The 21057-nt window shown below is 38.0% G+C and overlaps 1 protein-coding gene across 2 annotated transcripts in view; it reads right to left on the bottom strand.

Moving 5' to 3' along the window:
* LOC122717934 (RNA pseudouridylate synthase domain-containing protein 2) overlaps window positions 1-21057 on the bottom strand; it is a 173625-nt gene that overhangs the window by 115175 nt on the left and 37393 nt on the right. The window contains exon 1 of one of the 2 annotated variants that reach the window (XM_043942477.1): window positions 18336-19064. The exons of the other annotated variant lie outside the window; for it this stretch is intronic. Coding sequence (XP_043798412.1) covers window positions 18336-18485 — 150 coding nt within the window. The 5' untranslated portion in view covers window positions 18486-19064. Of the gene's footprint in view, window positions 1-18335; window positions 19065-21057 lie in introns of those variants that run through there. 2 annotated transcript variants of the gene reach the window in all.

Genomic DNA, 21057 nt, shown 5'->3' with positions numbered 1-21057 from the left:
AAATAAGCGTTAAACCTATTATAACGCAGAACTTTCTCAAAGTATCATCCGCTTAATTTCACGCTCAACCAACTCATAATTTAAAAGTATCTACCACGCGTCTTTGTCTCGTATTTGCGCAATTTTTTTTTCAAGTTAAAAAAAAATTCCCAACCGAATATAATCGTAAAATAATCGAAAACAACACGAAGAGGTGGAAAATAAATTCTTTGTGTTCTATTCTCGATAAAAATCTTCCAACTAGATTTAGCCACTAAGATTAAAAGATTTAAATTAGAAGAATTTAGATTTTATTAACAATTCGATCTCCAATTATCCCGAAAGGGGACGCGAGGATCGAAGATGGCGGCTCGAATGGATGGATGGATGGATTCGAGATCGTAGCTCGGCTCGTTAGAGTGCAAATATCGGGGGAGGGGGAGAGGAATTAGGGGGAATCGTCATCGGCGTAATTAACCAACGACGTTCGCCTTTTTCGATTTTTCCAGAATCGAAAGGATGGGCGATTATTCGCGCGATCAGGAATCCCATTCGAAACCGGCATTCTTTCGGCTCGGTCAACCGACGCACCCCTTTTCTAACGATCGCCCCTTCTTCTTTCCTACGCCCTATTAAAACATCGAGTTCACCCTTACCTCGATTAAACGGATCGATCGATGAAAATTCACTTCGGATATCTCACTAAGGTTTTTTTAAAAAAGGTGAAATTTTCCTTTTTTTTAAAATTTAAGACGATCGAGCAATACAACACCTTCGCTCCCCTACTATTTTCTACATCCTTTTTTTAGATATCTTTGTTTTATATTTAATTTAAATTTAAATTTACGTTAATTCTATCTCTACTCTTCCTGATTTTCGCAATTATAAAATCTTATTAAAAAAACGAGGGAACTGGACCTGGGATGGAATAAACGAAGAAAATTAAAATATTTCCCTAATGCATCCAAATTTAACCCAACACTATATTTGCCAAAATTCTCTAATCCTTTTCAAATTCAACCGATTCCTATTTTCTCCGTCATCCTCACATCCTACCTTTCAAACGTTAAAAAAAAAAAAGAACGTTGCTTTCCTTAAAAAAAAAAAAAAACGAAGAAATATACCAAAATTTAAATTATTAAAAATCTCTGTTTTCGTTCCCAATCACATTATGAAATCTTGTTAAAAGGAATACCGTTTTCAAATTCAATTTACTATACATATTTCAAAGATACCTGCTATTCTCTCCTTCTCAGACACGTTGCTTTCCTTAAAAAAAAAAAAACTAGGAAGTATATCAAAATTTAGATTATTAAAAATTTCCATTTTCCTTCCCAACCACATTATCGAAATCTTGTTAAAAGGAATAAAATTTTCAAATTCTCTAACCCTTTCCAAATTCAATTTAATATACATATTTGAACGTTCGAAGATCTATTCTCTTCTTCCTTGCCAAACCTCTCAAAAAAAAAAAAAAAAGAAACCCTTTCCCCGCCCCACGTTTCTCGGACACGTTGCTCCCCTTTGAAAAAAAAAAAAGAGAAAAAAACGAGGAAGAATGAAAAAGATCGGTCGACACGAAACGAAACGAAACGAAACGAAACGAAACGGCTAAGGCGAGGCCACGATATTTTCGTCGCGGGCAGCGTCCGCAAATAAAGAAGTACGGCTTTTTACACGTGCGACGAGCATCTAATCGCGCGCAGGAAAACCCTGCAACGACTTTAATCCAATCCCTGGCCGGGGCTTTCTCCCCCCCCCCCCTCCCCTCCTACCACTCTCGACCGCGGCCGGTCTCAACGAGATAATGCGATCCGCGTGAAAACTCGTGAATATAAAACCCTTGACCGCGGTTCATATACTGTATTAAAGTCCTGGACGAAAAGCCTAACCACGGATTATATATATATTACACATAGGCGACACAGATGTGTCACCGAAAGCCCTGAAAGGCAAAAGTTCATCCGTTGGAACGACGACGAGCCTAGCGACCACTTTTCGAAAACCATCAAAAACTATTCGATCCCGCGAAGTGTATCGAATATGGCGGGGCCAAAAGCTCCGCCAAAATTCTCCCGAAACGGTGAGTATAATAAGTTGCTTCCTCGATCGAGGAGACTGGGAAAAAAATAAAATTATATTCGTGTGACGAGAATTTCGTCTTTGGCCATCTACCATGGAACTAACGAATCTGGTATTGGGGGATCTGGTATTGAAAAGAAGAGTTTTTACAAGCAGAATAAATAAACTATGGAGGAAGAAATATCGTATCGTTAGATCATACGAAAGTATTTTTGTAAAAGGAGAATTGGATTGAGAGTCTCGAATAAAGTTACTTTTTAAAGTAATTACTTGTAGCAAAACGCTCGAATAATATTTATTAATCGACCCGCTTTCTACAATACAATCTCGCCCGTTTCGCATTACAATTATTATTATTATTATAATTTTCTACGACAAATTATAAGAGTAACTTTATCCCCAACTTCGACTATTAAATTTTCCCCTATCACCATAATTATTCCATTACTATACACGTTTTTTGTACATGTATGAGAAAAAAAAAAATCTTAGAATTATAGAATTATAGAAGGAACACGCGATGCCTTCATTTTACTCGATAGCGATGGATTTTCTTTACCGAAATCGTTTTCGTTCAGGTTGAACGGGTATAATATAAGATTCTACTAAAGCGATCAATCTCGCGATACCAAGCATATATACATATATATATATGATAATCGCGGTGCGTCACGAGACTTGGAAAAAGTATGGAAAAAGTTGGCGATTCGAGAGGATCTCGTAGTAATATCGAGACGGTGGAAAAGAAACGGTCGAAACGGAAGAAAAACAATCGCCACCGTTCGAGACACGTACGTAACGGGGAGGCGTACAGATTTACGCAAGAAATATTTTGGCACGGGCGTGGTGTGCCTGCGTGGTTTCGTAATCGCGAATTCGCCATTACGGTCCACGAGGTAGCGAGCGGCCAATCGCGTTGGGCGGAAGGCAGATCGCGAATAATTAGTTGCGGGTCAAGGCACCGGTGGCTGAATAGAGAAAAGTCGTTCATAAAGGCGACGGCCGACTAAAATAGAATCGCAGAGCGAGTGAGCGAGAGAGAGAGAGAAAGATGCGATTAATGCGCGCACGCGTGTGTACACGCTCGCGCATGCGCGCACGCGCGTGCACCGTTCGTCGATTCGAAACGACGGTTGGTGACGATTTATCGCCACTGGAACGAGCTCGGTTTTATCGGGCGGCCGAGGGGGACAGGTGACCGAACGAATAAAAGGTGGAAATCGTTGCCGCTGGATCGGTGTATTATGTACGCGCGCTCGTAACACGTGTCGGATATTGGACGTTTACGATTCTGGATAAATGTTTCTTTTGCCATAGTGTTGCTCGACCCGGGATGGGTTACGTGGTAGGCCGATTTCAACTCACCAGCAATTTGTGCTCTTGATGGAATTTTTCTTTTTTCAGTATTCCATCAGAATAAACCACTTTCAAAATACGTCTCGTTTTTTCAACGAGATCTATCTTTCCTGTTCGTAATGGTAGCTGGATTGATTCGAACGATGAACGAAGCTCGAGAACTCGGTTTTATTAAGAAACTTGAGCAGAAATACGAACGGTTACGTGCGAGAAGGGTTTGGTCATTGGTCGTTCCGGGCACGAAAATCCCTAGGAAACGCTAGTAGCCTCTATCGACGCGGCGAAACTGTGTCACGGGAGCAACATCATCGATAACATGTTTATTATTATTCCGTACCGTGTTGACGAAGCCGGATGGAAATTTGGCGGGGCCAAGGGAGACAAGGGAAAGAGACTTCGATGCCTTCGCGAGGGAAGAAAGAAACGCGGCATTGGCGTGACCCGTGTCACTAACTTTGCTTTCTGCACTCTCTCTCTTTCTCTCTCTCTCTCTCTCGCTCGGTGACAAATGGTATCTGCAATCGCGCCGCTCCCCAACACGCCACGTCGAGTCGAGATCTCCACCGCGGAATAAAACTTGTTAACCCAGAATATTATGCGATCGCTATGTATGTGTATTTTTGGGATACTATATTGATATATATATATATATATAAAAGATTGCGTGAGTTAAAATATATTCCACCTTTGTTTCGCATTATCCTCGAACCGTGACATTTAAGGGATGATCCGAAGATGCGGAGGAATCTCTCTCTCTCTCTCTCTCTCTCTCTCTCTCTCTCTCTCTCTCTCGATCGTGTCTTTCAAAAACACGATTATTCTCGATGTTTTGTCGAATCAAGAGAGACTTGGAAATTTCGCGATGAATGACGAATGATGGTAAGGATGGAAAGAGTGTTTTTCCCAATTTTTTTCCTTTGATTAATAACCTTCTACTTCTCGTCTCAAGAGATAAACAGAACGCTTTGGAGAAAGAATTCAAATCGAAGAGGAATGTTCAACGATCGGAATAACAAAAACAAAATACTCCAACAACCCGGTCTCCTTTCCTCGATCTTTTCCAATTCGGTTCGAATAATTTCGTTCGATAGATGGCGACAGAGACGCACGCGTGCACACGCAAAGGCGAGCGAGAGAAAGAGAAGAGGAGGAGGGTCGGAGGTCCCCTAACAAACCGGGGGCTGTTCTGGCAACGCGGCGCATCCGCATTAACCAAATGAAATTCCGTTTATATTAGATATGTAGGCGGGTATATTGGCTGGCGCGGCGTATAACCGGGGCTGGCGCAATATGGCCGACCCATTGCCGACGGAACCGTGTCACTCAAACGTCTCGTCCTCGGCAGACAGGCCAGAACCCCCGTCGGGAATACATACGTCTTTCGAGGGCTCCAACTCGCTCCCTGCCACTTACTCGCCTCCTCCACCTCCCCGTCCCGTTCGAGAAAATCGCGTCAAACGCGTGTCTCGATAAACGGGGAGAGGGGATCCTGCTTGGCAAGGATGTGTACATGTCGTGTTTTTCCACGTGGAAAAATATCCGACGTTCTTCCCTAATTACACGAAATTATATATATATATATATATTATACTATATATAATATTATATATTAAATAAATTATATCAATATATTAATAAAAATATATATATATTATAATATATTTATATATATATTTTTATTAAATAAATTATATTAATATATTGATAAAAATATATATATACAAATATATATATATATATATATATATATATATTTATTATATATATAAGGCCGATGTTGAATTTTATTATGGATAATTCGAAAATATTTCACGATAGAGAATTTCATATAATAGAAGAGTGATTACGTAACGATTATTAAAATACTACAGAACTTTGAACAACAACGGGATGGAGGCAGGGCAGATTAATTTTCGTTACGTAATTTAAATAACAATTTGTCGTTGAGGCCAGATTTCGTCGAGATTGGCATCCAATAATATTAACTCGTCAAAGGATGATCGCGTATAGTGCATATAGGGAGAGGGGGGGGATATTTCGAGGTTTCTGGAGGTGATCACGCGATCGAAGTTGAGAATGGAAAAATAACCGAGCGTGTCGAGGAGTAGCTCGAAACCGGGCCAAACGAGTGTCAAACGCCTCAGCTTTTCCAGTATTTCTCCTCTATCCTTGATCCCCCTCCTCTCCAACAATTTTCGAAAAAGCGTACGAGTCGCATCTGGCTATCCACATTTTCCGCATTCTCCGAGAAAAATCTCGTCCGATTCGATTTACTCGTCTTACATAAGGGAAAAGGAGCGGAGAAAAATGGAGGAGGGGAAGGTTTCCAATCTCTCTCTCTCTTTTTCTCTCTCTCTTTTTGGCAGCCGATCAAACGAACTGCCAACCAATGTTCTCACGGAACATTATTAATTTCATCAGCCGCATCGACACAGGGAGCACGAGGGTGAAGAGCAACCCTCGCGTTCTTTTCCTCTCCAATCTCTATCCTCCATTCCCCAAATTTGTATTAAGATGGATAATAAATTTGAATAAATTCTGATAAAATAATAAAAATTAAAATTGACGTAATTTAAGTAAATTTAATAAATTAAATAATTAATTTAATACATTATAAATAATATATATATATATAGTATAATTATTACATTTAATTTCCAATTAAAAAATTTAATTTATTTTAACATATATAATTATCTATACTTTTATTTACTTTGTTATTATCATTTCAATAATTTTACTGGAGGAATTAACTTTCCCTCTTTTTCTCTTTCTCTCTCTTTTGGAGGGGTTGGTCAAGAGAAGGGAAGAAGTAAAGCTAGAGAGGAAGAGCAAATCGGTTGATACGTTTTCCTCGAGATGATTCACTTGGGATGTCGAGAGAAATTCAAGTTGCTTAAAATCGGATCGCGATCGATCGAACAATCCCTCTTAAAGGAGTAGTGGGCTCTTAAGATAATTCGATATGTCGCAGTTGCTTTCCAAATAAGAGTGGCGATACGTCAATTACGTTAACCTATTAGAATGATATCCAGTCGAAGATGTTTCAATTCTCCTCCAGTTTCTCTAAATAAAAAAAGTATACAAAAGTATACAAAAGTATACAAAAGTATACACTTTTCAACTAAGATTTATAAACTGTTCTTAAATATTATTCGTTATGCAGGCTTTTAACTATTATTCATCATACGAATAAAATCAAATCGATTAATTATTACTTACTTTCCAAACTTTTTCCGTTTCTACTTCCTCGTAGTCGTCGAAAAATTAAACGAGATGCGTTAAAAAGGAGAAGAAAAATCCCAAAACTCTGCGCCAAGATTCCGTAAAGATTCGATAATTTGTCGCAAGAAATCGGCGCCGCCTCCTCTCCGAGGAGGGGAGAGGAAGGAGCGTGGATTAAGATGGATCTAGGATGGATGGATGTTGCGCGGATTGTTCGTACGCACAACAACAGGGATAGAGCCACGTCTGGCAAGTCGAAAGTCGTGGAAAGAGGTCGTCATACGCGTTCGGTGTATAAATACATGCATAGAGGATATAACCTCGCCTCTTCTGGCAGCGAGGAAGACAGTTCTGTCATCTGTCAACGACTGTGGAGGTCTATTGGATTATATAAGCTCTCCTCTCTCTCTCTCTCTCTGTGCTCGTCTATCCTCGTAACGATTCTTCGATCCTTCCAGTATGGAAAATGCTGGGGATCGAGAGGTGCTTAATTAAACTCCCCGGGAATAACCGGTGTTTGGTTGGATGGGGGAGGAGAAACGTTCAAAGAGAATTCGAGCAGGCGGGCGTAGATCAGCCGCGTGGATGAAACGGGTGTGACCGCGGGAATACAAAGCGAAACCGTTGTCGAAAAATAGAGAAACAAACGCACGAAACGCTCGTCGCGGAGTAATTGCACGTTTCCACTGTCCAATGCTAACTTGTGTGTTCTATGCCTCTACGCGCGTAGTCGTTTTCTGACGGCGATACGCCATGGGTTTGTTGGAATTTTTTTTTTCTTTTTTTTTTTTTGTTTTTTTTTAATGGGGGAGAAGAGTGGTTTTTCAAAGATTATTCACAGGGATAACTCGTTTCTTGAATTCTTGGCCGTGATCGAAGGCTGTGAAAGATCGTTCGAGGATTCGGAAAATTTCCGAAAGAAACTTGAAAATTTGCAAATTTCATGAAATTAAAAATCGAGAAATTAAATTCGTGGAGAGTTATTTTAAACCCAAAAATAAGAATTAATTATATATATATATATATATAAGAATTGTTGAATTTCTGGCTATAATGGAAGATTCAAAATTTTAGAAAGAAAAGCGTTGAAATTAATTTAGGCCTTCTAAACCCGACCATAAGAATTAATAATACAACAATTCTTAAATTTTTGGCTGTGATGGAAAATTTAAAATTTTAGAAAGAAGAAAAGAGAAATTAAATTCTTGAATTCTTGTAATCGAATATTCAGAATTTTGGAAAGAAGAAGAAATTTCAAAAAATCACAAAATTAAATTCATGAGAGCTTCTAAACCCAAGGATAAGGATTGATCGTATAAGAATTCTTGAATTTCTGACTGTAGTCAAGATTTAAAATTTTAGAAAGAAGAAAGGAGCGTTGAAATTAATTTAGGTCTTCTAAATCCAAATATAAAAATTAATAATACAACAATTCTTAAATTTTTGGCTGCAGTGGAAGATTCAAAATTTTAGAAAGAAGGAAAAGAGCGTTGAAATTAATTTAGGCCTTCTAAACCCGAAGATATGAATTAATAATATAACAATTCTTGAATTCTTGTATGATCGAAGATTCAGAATTTCAAAAATTTTGGAAAGAAGAAACAAATTTCAAAAAATCACAAAATTAAATTCGTGAAGAGCTTTTAAACTCAAAAATAAGAATTAATAATATAAAAATTCTTAAATTTTTGGCTGGAAGATTCAAAATTTTAGAAAGAAAAAAAAAAGCGTTGAAATTAATTTAGACTTTTTAAATCCAAAAATAATATAAAAATTAATAATACAACAATTCTTGAATTTTTGGCTACGATGGAAAATTCAAAATTTTAGAAAGAAGAAAAGAGAAATTAAATTCTTGAATTCTTGTAATCGAATATTCAGAATTTTGGAAAGAAGAAACAAATTTCAAAAAATTACAAAATTAAATTCGTGAAGAGCTTTTAAACTCAAAAATAAAAATTAATAATATAAAAATTCTTAAATTTTTGGCTGGAAGATTCAAAATTTTAGAAAGAAAAAAAAAAGCGTTGAAATTAATTTAGACTTTCTAAATCCAAAAAATAATATAAAAATTAATAATACAACAATTCTTGAATTTCTGGCTGCGATCAAAGATTCAAAATTTTAGAAAGAAGAAAGGAGAGCTGAAATTAAATTTAGGCCTTCTAAACAGGAGGAATTAATAATAATTATATAATATGATTAATAATATTAAGAATTAATAATATAACAATTCTTGAATTCTTGTAATCAAAGATTTTGGAGAATTTGGAGGATTTTTGAAAAAGAGGAAAAAATTTGAAAAAAAATCACGAAGTTAAATTTAGACCTTCTAAATCCAAGAAGAGCGAGAATTAATAGACAAATATTACGAGACACGATCTAAACAATCTAATTACCTCTCAACGAACAATACCTTCTGACAAAAAGCCTAGATTAGTCTGTGACAGCCGCACTTAAAATATACACGCAGGTCGGTTAGACGGCAGCGCGATTCTGATCCGAGTTAATTTGCACGCAGTGACAGAGACAAACGCGGAGAATCGTTGACATTTCGCGTTTCTTCGAGCCGCATTTCTGATTCCCGATTTTTCAAACGCCAGCCAACTCCCGTGACTTAATTGACCGAAATTTACACCACGCCAAGAAAATTAATTGTCTACACGCCCGAATTCCCTTTACCACCCATTGTTTCCTCGCGCGAAGAAAAACATCAAAGTATCTCGAAACTTGCAGAATTCTCCCCATCTTCGATAAAATTAAATCATCAAAATTAAACAAAATTATGTCAAAATTTATTATTAATATCAAGGGTGAAAGGGCAACAACAACAAGAAATTATTAATAATTCGCATAAATTAATAATTAACATCGCGGAGAAAAATTCGTTTCTATTTATATTCAGTCAACAGAGTCTACAAAATATCGCTAAACCAAAATCTTTACTTCCCTTCCTTATCGACTCCGTTTCCACGGGGCGATTGTAAATACTCGGCCCATCTTAAATTCAACGTGGTGCCGATATAAGATTGGAGAAAAACGAGGGGAGGGACGTAAGCGAAATAAACAAGGAAGATTTAGCGAGCGAGTGCACAATGTACAGCGAAACATTCTACATCCAGAGAGATCGAGAGATTCGGGGAGAAAGAATTGAAGGGAACCGCAAAGGGGGCCGAGAAAATACAGCTGTTTGCTCGTAAAATACTGCCGCGTAACCGCGCGTATAAACGCAAAAGTGAATTTTATTCTCGAGAAAATAACGGGAATTTGAAAATATATACATCTTTCTTTATTATAAAAAAGTTTCTCAATTTCGAATGGAAACAAATGGAAAGATATATATATATATATATATGTTAACAAGATACATATAAATTTTTCTAGAGATAAGAAATTTCTGTTCGAATTTTCACGTATGCGTGGGGGCAGCAAGGTGAAAATGGAGCACGGTGGAACATACGTGTTATGCGCGTAACGACACGGTCGGTGCTTGTTTCGCGTGCAAAAGTTCGCCCGAGATCGCGATATGCGTGGCTCGTAAGACTTTGAGCGGCCGATAATGTCGATCGCGGTGCGTTTTGCCGGTTATTTCAAGCTCGTCGAAAATTGGAACAACAGGGGAGAAGGGAATTAAGTAAGACGATGGAATTCAAACTTCGAGATCTAGTTGTAGAATTATCTCGATCGAGATCGGAAGAAATCGTGCAAGGAAATTATTTCGATATTGTAAAAAAAGAATCTCATCGAAAATTTAAAAATTTGAGAAATCGATCGAATCGATACGATTTTTCGATCGAGATCGGAAGAAATCGTGCAAGGAAATTATTTCGATATTGTAAAAAAAGAATCTCATCGAAAATTTAAAAATTTGAGAAATTGATCGATATGATTTTTCGAACTTCGATTCTTTCGAGATCGAAAGAAATCGTGCAAGAAAACTATTTCGATATTGTAGTAAAAAAAGAATCTCATCGAAAATTTAAAAATTTGAGAAATCGATCGATATGATTTTTCGAACTTCGATCGAGATCGAAAGAAATCGTGCAAGGAAACTATTTCGATATTGTGAAAAGAATCTCATCGAAAATTTAAAAATTTGAGAAATCGATCGGATCGATATGATTCTTCGAATTTCGAGAAACTTTAATTCAAATTATCTTTAATTTCGATCGAGATCGGAAGAAATCGTGCAAGGAAATTATTTCGATGATATAGTAAAAAAAGAATCTTATCAAAAATTTAAAAATCCAAGAAATCGATCGGATCGATACGATTTTTCCAATTTCGAGAAACTTTGATTCAAATTATCTCGATCGAGATCGGAAGAAATCGTGCAAGAAAATTATTTCGATAATATTGTGAAAAGAATCTCATCAAAAATTTAAAAATTCGAAATCGGTCGAATCGATATAATTCTTCGAATTTCGAGAAATTTTCTTTAATTTCGATCGAGATTAGAAGAAATCGTGCAAGAAAATTATTTCGATGACATTGTAAAAAAAGAATCTTATCAAAAATTGATCGCAAAAAAGGAATAACTGGCGATTTTATGACGAAATTATCGAAAGTCGGGCACGAACTTCTTCTGAACTGGAATCGATACGATTTTTCGAATTTCGAGAATTATGCAAAATTACAGTGACGCAGAAGTGGAGGTCAAAGGTGGATACACCGTCGCCGTTGAAAAGAGGCGAAACGTAAAGTGACGGCAAAGTGCTCGTCAAATTACAGGTATGCAACTCGGCCAACGTTTACGACGCGCGCCTATCTACTTCGCCACTTGCTCGATTCGTATTTCCACTAAGCGTTGAGGGGGGAGAGGAGTTTCTCTTCCTCCCAGGCTTTTTACATCTAACGAGCCCTGGCGAACGAACCCATTTTCCATCCGCTCCATTGATGGACTTTAAGAATGACCGAGCGCCTAACCTCTTTTTTAAAAAACCACGCTCGAATTCGAACGATCAAGCGACTTTTCCTCGCATCTGATAATTTCTATCTGAAGATTTCCATTTTCAAAAATCTTCTCCAATAATATAATATCGCTGCTCCAAACATAGAGAAGGAAAGAAAAGAAAAAGAAAGAATAACACGAAAACTGAAACAATTCGTGAATCTCGCCTACGTCACCGTACGAGATCAATAAATTATCGTCTGTCGGTAAAATTTGGAAGGAATTGCGGCGATATTCGCGCGAACGGAAATAGCGTGATTGTGCTTCGGTAAAAAAAAAAAAAAAAAAAGGAAAAAAAAAAATTCTATCGACGGATCGCGATGAAATATTCATCAAAGCCGGAAGCCGGGGCCGAGGATCGCGATGACATCGAGTCTCTAAGTTCATCGACGTATGCGTGGTACGTGAATAGCTGTCGCCCCTCCTCGATACACGCGACGAACGTTCGCAAGGTAATTTCGGATGCATTCGACCACGGCCATTTAAACTTTGCCTCGCCTCCTCTCATTCGATCATTCGACCGGCAATTATTCACGCGTTTCCACGCGTCTTCTATCCATTTATCTACGAAATCGTGGAAAATAAATGAATGGATAAATAGATTGATAGGACGCGTTAAAAGTGACGAATATCTCGTTAGAAACTCGGTTTCGATTATACGTATGATTTACCTAGAATAATTCGATTTTTAACCCTTTCTTTAATTTTTTTTTCTTGCAACAACTCGTTAATTTCAAAAAGGATCTAAAAAGAGGGTCTCGATGAAATATTTTTTGTAAAGTATTACAAAGTATTTGAAGGAAAAAAAAAATTTTTTTTTGAATTATTTTACAAGCTGCTTTGCAGTCTACCTCGACATTGGTGTAAACGAGTGTGACGTCGAGGATGCACATTCGACAAAAGTCGAATTTCTTTCGAAGACTCGATAATTATCGAGGAAGTGGTTCGACGAATTTACAACAGTTAAGGAATTGCGATAATATATTTACCCCTTTCCCTCTATTTATAATTTAATCTAATAATAATAATAATAATAATAATAATGGATTTCGTTTTCGGAAGCGAATTGCAAAAAGTTCAGGAAACCAAAACGTCCATCTTAATCCTCCTCCTTAATGGCCGTGATCTTGAGAATTGCAATACGAGTTTGAGTTAAAATTTACAATTAATTCCACACGTTGTAAATCTTCCCCCTTTATTTATAATACCATCCTTAACAATAATGGCCACGATAAAATTTAGAAACAATTTATCTCATCAAATTTAGAAAAATTCGACGACGTTTCATCCGCCTGTAAATCTTCCACGCGTTATTTATAATTTATTCTTAACAATAATAGATCTTGAAAATTTGCATTTTTTTCGAACGCGAATCAATTCCGCGTTAGAATCTTCCACGCGTTATTTATAATTTATTCTTAACAATAATAGAACATTCAAAAATTTGCAACAATTTGTATAATTTTTTCGAACGCGACGACTCGATGAAAATTTAGAATTAATTCCGCGCGTTGTAAATCTTCCATCCATCGCGTTATTTATAATCTACACCATCCTCAACAATAACGGCCACGATCTTGAAAATTGGAAATTCGCTTCAAGCGCATCGTCCCCCCCCNCCCCCCTCCCCCCCCGGGCGGTGCGTTATGCATCAGTCTAATAATAATGACCACGATCTTGAAAATCACAACTCGTGCAATTCTGCTGAGTTTCGCTCGAAACGACACGTGTTTCCCCAACGAGGATTGCCAATTCCGTGGATTCCCCCACCACCACTCCGCGCGGATCGGGGGATTTTTGCGATCGTCGGCCAAAAATCTCGACCCCCTCCCCTCTCCAGCTCGTGGCTAAATTAATAGAACGATTGAAAGAGAAATTAAGGCAAACGGGGGGAGAGAGCACGTCGGGGGAGAGCCACGTTCGTGACCGGCTCTCGTCGAGTTTTGCGAATGCTGCTCTACGTGACAGGGAATAAAAGTTGCCCGGCTGCTTACGCGAACCGTCGCCCTAAAGAGTTTTCGAAGCTGTCGAAAGCCCGTTCAAAGGATGGGGAAACCTTGCTTAATATCGTACGTATATATATATATATATATATATATATATATATACACACGTGTATCGTCGGGACCCATTTAATATTAACCCGAATTCGCGAGGTCGAACCGATTATCCAACTTGTATCACTTGGAAACCTCCCCAGAGTCGGGTTCGTGTTTCGCGAAAACTTTGAAAAGGGGAGGGGATTGATTGGTGGGGAGGGGAGAAGGACGTTTCGTTGGAAAAATTAAATCTTGTCGGTCGTTAGTTCGCTTAGTTGGTGGGGCACGGCACACCACGCGTTTCAGCCTTGTGAAGGATAATTAATTTGAATAAACTCGATAATAATCAGACCGTGGATCCTCGCGCGTTCGTAAATTCGATATCTTTATACGAATGTTATTAAACAAGTGGAGCTCGGAATGGAAATCTTTGGATGGAGAAAAATATTTGAATATCTTCTGCATACTCGACATGAAAAATTGATCCAACGATTGGAATTTATCCTCTAAGAGAGAGAAAGAGAAGTAATCGATTCGAAATTCTATTCGTCCACGTGTATATCGACCGAGGCAAGTCCATTCCTCCGTCGATAAGTGGCCGAACGCGCGATACACACGTGTTCCCCCTTTAACAAGCGGAGACCGCATATTTCACGGCGGTATCGGAAGCGTTTCTTACTCGGCCGCGTACAGAAACCATAAATCGATAGAAATATATAACTCGTGGATACTCGAAGATCGAAAATCCGTGGTGGAAAATAATGGGCGAATAATTTTCGAGAAATTTATCGCGTCATCTCTCTCTCTCTCTTTATCTCTCTTTATCTCTCTTTATCTCTCTTTTGGCCGACTCATCGATGCGTAACGCTAACTTCTTTCCCTATTCGCACGTGTCATCTCGACCACTTCGTAATTAATTTTTAATCGAGAAACTCAATGGTCCAAATTTTTCCCTCTCTTTTCTTCTTTTTTCTTCTATCTTTCTTCTCCTTTTGGCCAATTAGACATCGATACGTAGCACTTTTTTCCTGTCCTCTATTCGTGAATTATACTTATACTATATTACTACTATAATATTACTGCTATAAAATTATATATACATATAATTTTATATATGATTTAAATTATATATATAATTTAATATATATAATTTTATCCTTCCCTTTTTGGCCAATTAGCCATCGATACGTAGCACATTTTTCCTGTCCTCTATTCGTGAATTATACTTATACTATATTACTACTATAATATTACTGCTATAAATAATTTAATATATATATAATTTTATATATATAATTTGTGAATTATGTCGACATAACGTGAAGGAAAGAATTATGAAAAATTTATAAAAATCAAAATCAACCGTTTTATCGTCTTTTCCCCCCTTCCTCCCCCGAAAATCCATTACTACTACTACTATAATATTACTGCTATAAATAATTTAATATATATAATTTTATATACATAATTTGTGAATTATGTCGACATAACGTGAAGGAAAGAATTATGAAAAATTTATAAAAATCAAAATCAACCGTTTTATCGTCTTTTCCCCCTTCCTCCCCCGAAAATCCATTTTATCAAACGTGGAGAGCGATCGAAACGACGCGTATATCATCATCATCATCCCCTTTTCAAACGCGATCAACAAATTATTTTTCCCCCCTTTTTTTAATTTCACGCCGTGGTTTCGAGGGAAGGGGAAGAGTGGGTGTCCGCTCACCCCCTTAATTGTTAATAACGGGCGAATTTCAGACTGGAGCCCGCGAAATGGCGAGACCGCAAACGATCCCACCGCCGCCATTTAAATAAACAACGCGGTCACGGTTCAGTTTCACGCAACCGGTCACAGATTCCTAATGCATCACACGTGAATAATTAACAAGCGTCGCGGATTTCTCCTTCCCCATTTTCCTCGAATAAATGTTAAGAAAAATCTAATCTCTCGAAAGTTAATTTTGTCGCAAGAAAAAATTGTTGCACCCGAGATTTTTTCTCGATCTAAGAATCGATTTTTGTCGAACAATTATTTTATCCAAGCGTGTCATCAAGCGCTTGGATTCGTTTCTGAGTGTAAAAAAAGAAGAAACAAAGAATTGACTATTAGCACATGTGGTAAATCGGAGGGGGGGAGGGCTCGTAAAAGGGTTGGAAAATGGAGATATTAAAAGCGCATTGAAGCAGGGACAAAAGCTACACAATATCGATATACAAATATCTACGACTCGTTTAATGAAACGCGCGTGCGCGCTAATCCACTCCACTAAAAAAACGTTCCATTAAGCAAGAAAAACGACGAGGATCGAAACGAAGCGAGGGAGATCGGCAGATCCTCGCCGACAACTTTCGAGCGTGCGCAATAATCGGTACTAAAACCGTGAAAAACAAAGAACGAATCGAGATCGCGACGAGACAGAAAAAAAAGAAAAGAATATCTTGGTAATTGATGAAAAGGGGGAGGAATGAAACTTTTCTCGAAACGGTGGGGAGGGGGGGGTAATAATTAACGAAACTTCTTAAACTTCGAGTCTCGTTGAAAAATGCAAAGATGAGGCGAGGAGATCGTCTCGAGATCCGTGAAATATGCAAATACATTAAAAGCGAGCTCCCTCAACGTAACGAAAGATAGATCGAAATGAAACGAAATCTCGAATGATTAATATCGGAATTGAATGAATTAGTGAATCTTATTTCCGTCAAAATAATAGACGAATGTAATAGAAAATCGTTTATCGACGATATACCAATGTAAAGTANTCCGTATTTTTTTCAAAAAAAAAAAAAAAAAAAAAAAATTCTCTTCTATCATCTCTGAACGGTAAAAAGATTTTTTTCGAATAGTTTTCGTTCGAATAATATAATATCACGCGGGACGAGATTCGACGCAATTGTCATCACAACGGGAGAAACACGCGCATCTTGGAAGGTTCGAAGGTTATTATGTAAGCCGTATGAAATAATAGACGAAAGAAGCTCGCGCTCCTTAAGAAACGTCGGGTTACTTAACGAGCCGAATGTGCTGTGCGTTTGCACAACGCGACAGAATCTCGCGCGGGGATTATAATTAATACTAACGAAATGGGCACAATAAGCGGGACGAGGGCGAGGGCGAGGGGAGGGGAGGGAGAAGAAACCGGCCGACGGATTTTTTTAATCAGACCACGGGAGCGTGGCACGGGGACAATGCGAACTTTCATTTAGATTAAATTTACATTGAAACAAGATTCTTTCACGGCGTGGAAGCCGTGAACAATAACCGGGGACAAAGCTAATGAAAGGCCAGGGTTATGGATATTCCCGATATGCGCTTCTTATGATCCCACGTTTATTATATAGGTTGCTGGAAAAATTATATCCTATTTTTTTTTTTTTTTTTTATTCCAATTTCGAACAATTTCGAAATCGAGAGAGAGAGAGAGAGAGAGAGAGAGAGAATATTGGAATATTTCGAAAAACACGTTTGAGGATGAAACGCGTTACTCTCGTAAGAGTTATTTTTCGTTTAATGGGATAACGGTGAAGAGTCGAGAGTGAAAGTTATTATTCGCAACGTTTGATTATCGTGCCCGATAAATTTGGAAAACGAAGGTGGTAAACGAGAGGTTTAATACCTCTTCTATGAATACGAAAAATATTTTCTTTCCGATCTTTCGGGTTTAAAAAAGCGATAATTACGGGGGAATATATAAAATTTAAAAAAGGAAAAAAAAAACGATATTTACGCAAAATTTAAATAACTTGCAAATCATTTTACAAATACATCGATACAATAACAAAATCGATTTACTTTTTTCGTTCTCGTTCAATTAATATTACTTTTACGCCAACTAGATATAATAGGCAGCTGTCGAGCTACCTGACCAGAGAGAAAGAGAGAGAGAGAGAGAGAGAGAGAGAGAGAGAGAGAGAGAGAGAAAGAGAGAGCAATATTATTCTATCCGGTATTGTTGTTTCCATTTAAACTAATGTGTACACGCGTTATCTAAACCTTAATATCAACAACGTTTTCCAAGAATTGTTTTCCCGTTTTAACGCGTTAACCCTCCCCTCCCTCGGGCATTCAGGCCGAGACAATAACATCGTGCCACCTGATCCGTGTTCGTCGAACGAAAATATCCCTTCGAGGAGGACGGGGCGAGGGGAGAGAAATTAGTCGTCGCGAGAAATTCATAGGCGGTCATAAAAAGCAATAGTTCCAAGAACCTGTTATGGTTTGGACTTTGTGTAACGTCGTAGAATACGAATGGCCTAGAGGCATCTTGCGCAATTCAATTATAACGACGTTATTAACGAAAATTTGTTTCATTATCGACGAATCACGAATTTGAAATAAACGAGATTTTTATTTGTATTAACTCGTAAATTGTACGACGAGACGAGTTGTTATTAACCACTGTTCCTCGATATCATTAGTTGATAAATTATTATTGCGCATAAGATAATCCTGATTATGCTCGTTTAATGTAATTGAGGACGACAGATATTAATCTAACAATGTAAAAAAAAACCCAACCTTTCTTAATAAATTAATTTTGTAACGTTGGTTAATTTATTAAAAGAGGCGAAAAATAGCCCGACAAACAAATTTAAACGAGTGAAACGTAACCGGTGTCACGCAGAGAGTCACGGGGAAGTCGATTCGCCGACGGATCGATATAGCAAAAGGTGAGACAAGTGTAGTTACGTGCGAAGATCTCTCTTACCTTTCGCGGTTCAGGGGCGTAGATCCCCGGCAGAGGTGCAAGCAGGTGCAATCCGGGATTGGGGATGCCGGAAGCGGGGTGTCCAGGCGGTATAGGCAGTGGCACCAGCTTCAGGCCCCAGGGTAGATACCAGGGCGCCGTGTGGTGCATGATCGCGGCACAATCGTGAACGATTCCACCGTACGGCGAGAACAACGCGCCAGTATGCGTGAAACGCAACGTGGATGACGAAAAGGGTCCACCACTTTTTCTTTCTTTTCACGCGGTCGCCACGCTCCGTTATCACACGTCAATTATTCCTATTATATCCCGATTAACCGATTTACTGGGCGGAGAACAACCTCCACACAACCTCCGGATAACAAGATGTCAAAGAGTAGCTTGTCGAGGCGGCAAACAGGATCACCTTGGCATCTTCCGTGCTAATACCTTCGCTTTATTTATTTATTCGCCGATCCTTTTTCTCTCTTTCTCTCTCTCTTAATTCTCCCCTCTCGTAATTCTTTCTCTCGCTCCCTCTCGATCACACGCGGGATGAACGATCTTTAAGGTACACCAACGTCATCGTAGTAGAAATCGAGCTTCTCTCCTCTTCTCCTCTACCGATCGTCAAACGCGACGTACGTACGCTCATTCGATTAGACGATGCGAACGAACGCGGGGCCTCGATACGTAGCGCGTGAAACACCGACGTACACTCGGTGAGCGCGCGGCAACGACTGATCACCGATCGAGCGTCGACGCTCGAGCACATGGCGGCTACCCCCACCACTCGGCGCGCGAGCTGGTTCTAGGCCGGCAGACGCTCGCACCACACCCCCTGCCCACCCCATTCTCCACCGATACCGGCGTACTACCGTTTCATACCTTTGACTTTTTGCAACCACCCCCCACTTTTCCTTTTCCACCCTTCCATTGTCTCTCCGTCTTTTCAACCCTTTCGCTACCCCTTGGCGGTTGAGCGAACGTAATCGATGCGGTCCCGGTGTTTAAAAATCCGGCACTTTTTTTAGAGGGGGGAGGGGGGGATGCGATACACAGAGATTTTTGTTTCGTTTTTTTTTTTTTTTTTTGTAAATGGAACATGCGAATATATACGAAGTATTATTTAATTATTTAATTATTGTATTATTTAATTATAGTTGTAGGGTTTTTTTTTCTTTTTGTTTTTTGTAATAATTTATTTGTTGTTTAATGGAGTTTTCTTTCTTTTTTCTTTTGCAAAACTTCGCGTGAAGATATAAAAAAGATACTACTTTAAGTAAATTACAATGTTGAGAATGGAATCTATTTATGTAAATTGATCGGGAAGAAAAAGTTTGTAAATATTGATACTGGATTCTGATGCATTATTGATTTCAATAACAAGTTCGTTCTCCATTCCGAAGGATATACATAGAAAATATAAATAGGAAAAGTTTTTAATTTATATTTTTATAAAAAATATATATAAAAATACATATATATATTAATTAAAACATTTGAATTGGAAATATCCACTTATCCTTAACTTTTTAATAGTAAAAAATATTTCTTAAAAGGTACAAAAAATTAAAAATATCCTCCTTCTCCAAATAAAAATAATAATTCTAGAAATATCTAATTAATTAATTCAAAATCATTAAAATCGCATTACTCGAGTCGAATAAACGGATTAAAAAACATACAACACGAATACATTTTAGATAACAAAAATTAATAACGCATCTCGTTAATATACATCCCATTTACTATTCCATATTCAATACATCATTTATACATAAAATATTTAAATATTTACAAGATAATAAATAATCCCCAAACTCTGGCCAAAACTCCTTTTTCAATATTTTATTTTATTCTATTTTTTTTTTTTTTACACGATATTCGAAAAAAAAAATCCGACGCAGAAATTTAATTTTCATCTATTTCGAATTCCATCTACTCTAATAATTTCCTCGCGAGAGAAAAGAGAGAAGAATATACGAGAATTATATTCGATTTATATTATTCGTTTAAAATAAATATGGCGGACGATCGAGAAATCGTGGTCGATCGACCGAATTACACACGGCAATTTCACTCGACTCGCGAGAGGCGAGGTTGGACAAGGATTTAACAGGAATTATTCACGTTCTCATTAAATATAATTACCGTCTGACGGGCGCTACCCCTAAAATTGGACGCACACCTGGGGATATAAACTGTATCTAACTTCTCACCCTCTACGATACTCGTACAGACTATCAAACGAGATCCCACCCGTTGCCCCGATTCCGTCCCTTAACGAATAACATATTTAACAAGGGGGGGAGGATGCCCTCCGAGCAGACCGACTCGCGGTACACAACTTTCGCGTGTGTGCAGGAACGGGGTCGTCTGTTAAAATGCCATCAATGAAAAAGCGCGACAACGTCGCAATATTCGCGACGTTACGATACATTGTCGAAGTATTATATACTCGAGATATGCACGCAACTTTTTCGATGATATTTTCGTATCGAAAAATTTGATTTGAAAGAAAAGAGAATTTTTAAACGTAACAAGAGATAAAAATTTCTTACGTTTCACAAATCTAAGGAATCTTGCACTCAGTAAAAGAATCAACGATTCGTTTCTCCCTGCGAAATTATTTTCCATGAAAAAAGAAAAATTTGCTTCAATCCAGAGTTCAAAAACAAATCCAAATTTTGGAACGAAATAATTCTCGTTTTCAAAACGTTGGTTAGTTTTTCTTCTTTCT

Source organism: Apis laboriosa, unplaced genomic scaffold (assembly GCF_014066325.1).
Source record: "Apis laboriosa isolate Shangri-la unplaced genomic scaffold, ASM1406632v1 scaffold5_cov152, whole genome shotgun sequence".
Lineage (NCBI taxonomy): Eukaryota > Metazoa > Arthropoda > Insecta > Hymenoptera > Apidae > Apis > Apis laboriosa.
This window is presented reverse-complemented; position numbering and strand designations above follow the sequence as displayed.